Source organism: Syngnathus leptorhynchus, chromosome 8 (assembly GCF_054491065.1).
Source record: "Syngnathus leptorhynchus isolate UIUO chromosome 8, UIUO_Slep, whole genome shotgun sequence".
Taxonomy (NCBI): domain Eukaryota; kingdom Metazoa; phylum Chordata; class Actinopteri; order Syngnathiformes; family Syngnathidae; genus Syngnathus; species Syngnathus leptorhynchus.
In genome coordinates this window covers 6132686-6140178 of record NC_141202.1, presented here as the reverse complement: position 1 = coordinate 6140178, position 7493 = coordinate 6132686, and the positions used below count along the sequence as shown (strand labels likewise).

Sequence of the window (7493 nt, the reverse complement as noted above, 5' to 3'; positions counted from 1 at the left end):
ACTATCGGACTGAGTAAACAATAGAGCAAGACAACTCGTTTAAATTGTGTTCAAAGTTTTGTTTAAAAGGCCTGTGGTGAAAACAGTTAGTCTATATTAAAACGTGTTATTCTAAAAATTGGGTATGATAATAATTTCAAAAAATCAAAACATGTTTATGTGCCTCCGTTTCTTTTCCCAACTGTGGATCACCTGGTTTGCATTAACAAATTGAGGTATGTCTGGTTTTGTTTAAGACAAAAAGTAAATTCCGAGAAAGAGCACAGACCACATGCTGGCTGTAGCCCTGCATTTCTTGCAGTGGGCACTTTTTTTTTTGTTCCGAGACTCTTTTCGAGGCAAAAGGGGGCGGGTTGGATATTCAGATGAGCCGGAGTGACAGCTCCAGTTCCCCCCCAATGCAGCGTGTGTATATGTGTGCGCGCGCGCATGTGTGTGTGTCCAACTCCATCGGCTCCTTCCCTTCCAACTCCTCACATAGCGCTGCGTACGAAAAACACCGGACGCTAGGGGATCAAGACGCACGCCACCCAGCCTCTATTGGGCTCTTTGACAAACCTTACGGTGTTTTGCCACAAAGGGGGCTTTGGAGGGAAGACTTTTTTTTGGGGGGGGGGGTTCAATTATTTCACTGTCTGATGTGACTGTTTGCACCGCTGGTTATTGAGTCGATTGTTACCCGCCCTGTGCGCATTCCCCCTTCCCCTTGTGCGCCTTTTCCCCTCCTAACTCGTTTGGATCGGCTGTCTACCCCCACGCGCACCAATGTCTTATCCTCAGGGTTACCTCTACCAGCCCCCGGGCTCGCTGGCTCTGTATTCGTGTCCGGCTTATGGGGCCTCGGCTCTGGCTGCTCCACGGAATGAAGATCTGGCGAGGTCGTCTTCCGGCTCGGCATTTAGTCCGTACCCTGGATCGGCGGCTTTTTCCGCCTCGGCCAGCTCAGGCTTTTCCAGTCCGCTGTCATACTCCACGGACCCTGCCACGGGATTCCCATCGTACATGGTAAAATATATCTTGATATTGTGATTGTTCAAGAGAGGCACGCGGATGCAGATGATCCAAAAGTGCGCATTGGGGCAGGTTTTATTTTATTTTATTTGTTGACTTAACACTTCCTTCCATTATTATAAGGGAACTTATCAGTTAGGTTCGGGATACTACGTGGTAGTGTCCTAACATTCAAATCAGCGGCATATTAATTTTAAATGGGAATTTAAAGCATGGTTGCGAGTTGCACTGGCTTAACAGTCAATGCGCAGCTAATTATGTAAAACTGAATACCCAGCGAGGGTATTCATTTAAGCTTTCCTCTCCCAGCAGTGAATTTATGGGTCGGAGGAAATTAATACAAAGCAACCAAACGCACTTTCTGGATCGGCAGCTATTAGAAGTCGTTAAAACCATACTGGGACGAGAGATGTTGATATTTTACTGGAGAGTGAAATAAGGCTTGCCCCTCGAAGCGCTTTAACAGCGATTAATAAATAAAATCATACATATATTTATACTTGTTAGCGTGAACATTTATTTATGAAATGTAAGTAAAATGATTTTCCAATTTTCCTGTGATGTTTAAGTAACTATCATACATGGTGAAACATTACAAATAGATACAATGTTAATAACTATTTGTTTATTGATCTATTTATGTATTTATTCATTTATAAGGCATTGATTAATAACCGAGCTAATTAAGATGATACTTGATTTTTTTCCGATAATTGGTAATGACCTAGTAAAACTGTTAGTTTTCAGCTTTGCGTCACGTTTTGCATTAAATAAGACAATGGATAGTCGTCGCGCAGTTGTGTTGGAAAAATAAAAATTTTAATTTAAAACTCCCCCTCCCCTCTTCTTCAGAGTTCTCCATATGAGACACACACGACAGGCATGGCGGGTGCGTTAAGTTATCACCCCTACGGGAGTCCGGGGTACCCCTATCAGCTCAACGACCCGGCTTACCGCAAGAACGCCACTCGGGACGCCACGGCCACCCTGAAGGCCTGGCTGCAGGAGCACAGAAAGAATCCTTACCCTACCAAAGGGGAGAAGATCATGTTGGCCATCATCACCAAGATGACGCTGACTCAGGTCTCCACTTGGTTCGCCAACGCCAGGAGGAGACTGAAGAAGGAGAACAAGATGACATGGGCGCCCAGGAATAAGAGCGAGGACGAGGATGAGGAGGATGGCGACGGCGAGAGGAAGGATGTGGAGCGATCCGAAAAGAACTTGGATAACAGCGAGGCTTCGGCCGAGGATGAAGGTGGGCTGGACAACACGTGCACCTATTGGACTCGGACAACAACACAAATCATTTCCACTTTTAAAAATAAGAATAAAATGACTGAATTATTTCTCAAAATATTTTGAGCGCAGAAATCTGATTCGGTGGCCAATTAATTGACACCATCATTTAAGTAACTTTGTCATCCGTCGAGAAATTCAGGATTTATTTACGTTACACATATTGAAAAAAAAATAGATATTGGACTATTCAGAACGTGACATTAAATTATATTTGTCATAAATTATGATGATAATAATATGCGTTATTTAAAGCTAACAAATTAACCTGACAGTTGATTAAAACGAAATGGACTAAGATTGATAACTCATTGACGTCAATTTATATTAATATATGCATGTGAAAATACAAATAAATACACCCGTTAATTCGGTAAAATCATTGAAATAGCCGACTCAAAAATACTGCAAGAAAAACTTGACTCTTAAGAACATAAAAAATAATAATAATACAAAATGCACTGTAAAAATGAACAATTATAAGCCACGTGGCATTTAATGATTGCATTGATTACATTGCCTGCGATCATCTTTATTGATTTCAACTACGACAATCGATGCTTCACGTTTTCATTCCTTTTTTCCGATCACTTTGTTCACAGGTATTAGTTTGCAAGTGGACACTCTGACAGACCACTCGTGTTCTACCGAGTCAGACGTGGAAAAGGTGGTGTGTCGGGTGGGAGATTTGGGCTCTGATCAGGCACGGGACAAATGTGAAGATGACGTGGAGGAGCAGAACCACGCCTCTCGCTTTCAGCTCTCCCCCAAATCGGTCACAACCTCGCCTCTGATGGGAGTCGAAGCGCCGGTTTTCACTCATCAGCACCATCACCTTCATCGCCTGCAACATCTCCAACGTGAGGATTTTGCTCGGAGCCTCGGCATGTGCAACACCATTAATGCCAATAAGTCTTGCATTGAAAGTAGACCCTCCACGGGGGCTTCTCAGAACCCCAAACCCAAATTGTGGTCACTCGCGGAGATTGCTACCTCAGACCCAAAGCAGCAACAAGGGCAACAAAACTGCCCCTCCTCCTCTTCTATCAACGGGGGACTTCTGACTCCCCCGACTCCCTCCACAGCCTCCCCGTCTGCCACTTCACCCTCTCTCTACGCGACCCCCTCCCTCATCGGAAGACCTATTTATTACACTTCGCCCTTTTATAGCAATTACACAAACTACGGCAACTTTAGCCCATTGCAGGGCCAAAGCATACTGCGCTACTCCAACTCCTCCGGGGTAAGTCTGGCTGCAGCAGCCGCCGCTGCAGCCGCTGCAGCTGCCGCAGCCAGCGAGGGTCTCGGCTCCCACCAGGGCTCTCCGGAGGCCGGCGCGCAGCCGAAACAACTCAGACCCGACTCGCCCCTGCTTAAAATAAACTCAAACCAGACTCTTAGTGGTGTTGAGCAATATCAAAAAGCGCATTACAGATCGGCAAATTTGGAGGCAAAGAAGGGCACGTAATTGATAGTGAGGAAGTGAGGCATCTTTAGATTGTATTTTAAACACACAAAAGCTGAGAGAAGACATAGCTCACTTGTTTGTGAATGACACACCACTTTTTTTTTTTAACCAGTGTTCTCACTGAGAAGATCATTACTTTCTCATTATAAATTTCCTTTTTCATTGAGCACGAGAAACGCAAAAAAACACGCTTGTTTTATTTGGGAGTAAATTTGAACGACGTATTGGAAGCCAATTAAAATACAGTTTGCAGAAAAAAATACACGATATATTTTGATGGTTTCATTTGTTCGGGTTGAAATGTGCGTGCAGCGTGCACTTAGTTAATGACTCAAACTAACGACAAATATAACCACGTCAATATGTGCTCACGTGCAACAAGTGAGTCCGATCAAACTTGGGGACGGTGCATTTATCTTACTGGTTGCCATCGACGATGATCCAACACTTGCATATATGCAAATTATGTCTTTCAACCGACTTCATAAGCATGGTATGATTTGGGAATTTTACTCTGGACTCCCCAAGTGTAATTTTTTGGGCGGAAATTATGACTGTCCCGCAGCCTTTCTTATTTATTTCCATCTTCTGCAGGTAGGTGTCACAATTGCTTTGAGTTTAAAAGGCAGAGTGGACACCACATTTTAGTGGCGTGTCCACGTTTTGGCTCACACTAAAGGTCTCCAGTGCCACCATATTGCCGGACTTTTTGAAGCTGCTGGCCTTGACCCACTTGACAGCGCACACATTCAATATGTTGTTGATATGTTTAATATGCTTTGCAGTCACTTTATTGTATGCAATATTATTATTAGACCTGTGCTCACTGTTTTTCAGTTTTCCCAACATATGTGATGATGTTATTTCTCAGGTTTCTTTTGGTTTGCTATTTCAGTACATTGTATTTATGTGTGAAAACATTATTTGGCTTTTTTGTCCAACCTTTTTTTAAACATTAATGCAAAGAACGAGCCAGAAGAGAACCTGTGTGGATTTCAAAGTGGAAAAGCCTACATTTGATATTTATTTTTTTAAATAATGGCGAAATTATGCCTATAATTTATGCAAGTTGTATTGCAAAAATCAGTGAACAAAAACTGACATCTGTCGTCTGTTTTTTCTGTAAATATATACAGTATAAATATATATAGATATATAAACAGTTTTTATTTGGGACAAGCAACACAATCTTACGAGGATTAGGCCTACTCCTGATAATTTATACATTTTAATGTAAATAGAAATGAAAACGGGCGCTGGCGGAATACTGTGCTTGTGGCAATTCAAAGTATAGGAAATATTAAACTGTTTTCCCAACTGCTATATTTTCAAGAGTCCTTTTATTCTATCACTCAATTATCACTCTATCACTCTATCTCTCTATCTCTCTATCTCTCTGTCTATTTATCTCTCTATCTATCTATTTATCTATTCATCTATTTATCTATCTTATCTATCTTATCTATATCTGTTTGTCCATCCTTCTGTCTCTGTCCATCTATTCGTCCGTCCATTAGCACCATTCTCTTTTTCCCCTTTTGCACATTTATTTGAACATGTGATTAATAAAGCCACCGTGGGACACATCAGACGTTACTCCCAGTGGGACTCTTCCCTCGAGCTTTTTTAGACGAGTTCATGCAGGGTGGGTCTGCCCTGCCTGCTTCATTATAACTACATGGCACTGAGCGATCCATAAGACTCTATCTCAACATCTGCCAGCTCCAATGGGCTGTGTGATGGGTCCTAATAGGACAGGCTTTCCTCTGCTTCTCATCATGGCTGTTTAAAATGGCCTGTTCTCGGCCTCAGCTAATTAAGCACTTTAGGGACGAAAAACATATTTCTTACGTGTCTACGTTGAAGTCAATCTCAACTTTCTATCATTTTGAAATACAAAGCTCATTGCTGCAGTTTAAGGGCTAATTGTGTATTTTGAATTTGAGGATAGTCGAAATCACACTAATCCCTCTCATTGCTGTAATATTTGGGTTTGGTGGTGGAAAAAATGACAATATTTTACTTCTCTTACTTCAGTCTAAATGGTTTCATAATGTGATGCTTTATTTGAATGTATGCTTTATTGTCAGGTGGGCTCCATTGGGGACTTAAGATTTAACACCAGAGGTACTTTACAGAGTAAATAGGGAGTCCACCTTTTACTCACCCACTCCCGTTCTTTCTCCAAATTACTGCCGCTACCTCCAAATGTCAACATTTGTTCCCAATAAAGATAGTTATTGTTACTGTAAAAAATGTCTCGCCACCGGTCGCCTTTGAACACATGAAATGAGACTCCTACCCTGCCCCCGTGTTTGATTGGGAGCAGTGGCAGGTGAAAATGGGAGCAAGGCATTCATTGCACATAACAGAGCTCAAGCTGTGAAGTCTGTTGTGAATTTATGTCACAATTAGTCACAATTGCACAGAGGCTCCTCTGTTTCCTTTTCAAGAAACTATTTGCAGAAGAACCCAGTTTGACCTTGAGTCAGTTCACATTGATCTTTAAGGCCAGGGCAAAACAGACAATTTAGTGCCCTGCCAAGGCTTGAAAATGTAAGAGCGATTCACCTTTGTTTTAGCGAAAGGGAACAATTCATCTAAATATTCCTTGAATCCTACCCGTGCATATCAAACATTATAATGCTATCATATAGTTTACCAGAGAGTGTGTTCATCCATACTAATGACGAGTTGTCATTGAGAGCTAAATAGATGTTATCTGAGTGCTCATGGTTTCATGCGAGTGTAGACTGTAGAACAAGTGGACTCATTTCCCTTATCGTTAATCAAATAAGCAGCTCATATATGCAGATAATTTATGAGCTCTTTGTATGCTTTTATCTTCCATCAACCCTTTCTCCTCTAAAATGCTTAAGACATTAATCTCTGATGCTCACCTGTGTACCAATCGGCCGACAAGTATTATTACAGCAACAACATATTCCACTTGAACGTTGTATAATAATTTTCGGTGGCTCAAGTTGGCATATTGAATTAGAGCAATGTGTAATAATATTCCAAGGGGAACTTAGTCCAGGCACATTTTCATTGACACAAACAATTTTAGTCACTCGAAAACGTTTTTATTCTATGACACATTTTTGGGTGCGTGGAATGTTGCTATATATCACATATAGCAATTTTCTTGCATGAAAAGGGACATAGTGGCCAACTGGTTGACACATCCGCCTCAGAGTTCAAAGATCATGGGTTTGAATACGGGCTCTAGCCTTCATATGTAGAATTTCTATGTTCATCCGTGTTAGAGGGAATTCGCTGGGTACTCAAGTTTCCTCCTACATTACAAAACAAGTGTTTTGAAGGCAAAATATGAAAACATAAATCATCTTATCACCAACATAGCAAAAATATATGTAGTGTTGCTTATACGTACTTGTTCCTCAGCAGTAAATGACACACATTGAAATGTGTTTTCAAAACAACAGTCATCATGTAGTATATTATTATATCAATAAAAATGATTCTTCACCGAAAAAGCAAGTCAGATCAGTTAAAACCCATGGGAAACCTTTATATGCTGTCAAACAATCATTCATTCATTTTCTATACTTTATATATGGACAGAGAGGACTGTTTTATTGTCTGTAGAATCCGCTAACCACTCGGTCACCATGCTATCCCTATATATTTCACCTTTTATAGGACTTATGTGCAGAAGTGGAACTAATGCAGGGGTGGGTGAGAGTCTGCA

At 41.3% G+C, this 7493-nt stretch overlaps 1 protein-coding gene across 1 annotated transcript; it reads left to right on the top strand.

Moving 5' to 3' along the window:
- The first annotated feature begins 765 nt into the window (after positions 1-765).
- On the top strand, positions 766-4945 carry irx2a (iroquois homeobox 2a). The gene is made up of 3 exons (XM_085918812.1): positions 766-1005; positions 1864-2269; positions 2913-4945. Exons 1-3 carry the CDS (start codon positions 766-768, stop codon positions 3776-3778), a joined length of 1512 nt encoding a protein of 503 aa, XP_085774938.1. The 3' UTR covers positions 3779-4945.
- Positions 4946-7493: the final 2548 nt, after the last annotated feature.

Excerpts from the sequence above, each read along its gene's own strand:
- irx2a (XM_085918812.1), top strand. The coding sequence starts at position 766 with ATGTCTTATCCTCAGGGTTACCTCTACCAGCCCCCGGGCTCGCTGGCT. Across the intron at positions 1,006-1,863 it reads CGGGATTCCCATCGTACATG|AGTTCTCCATATGAGACACA; the intron begins GTAAAATATATC and ends CCTCTTCTTCAG. Across the intron at positions 2,270-2,912 it reads GGCTTCGGCCGAGGATGAAG|GTATTAGTTTGCAAGTGGAC; the intron begins GTGGGCTGGACA and ends CTTTGTTCACAG.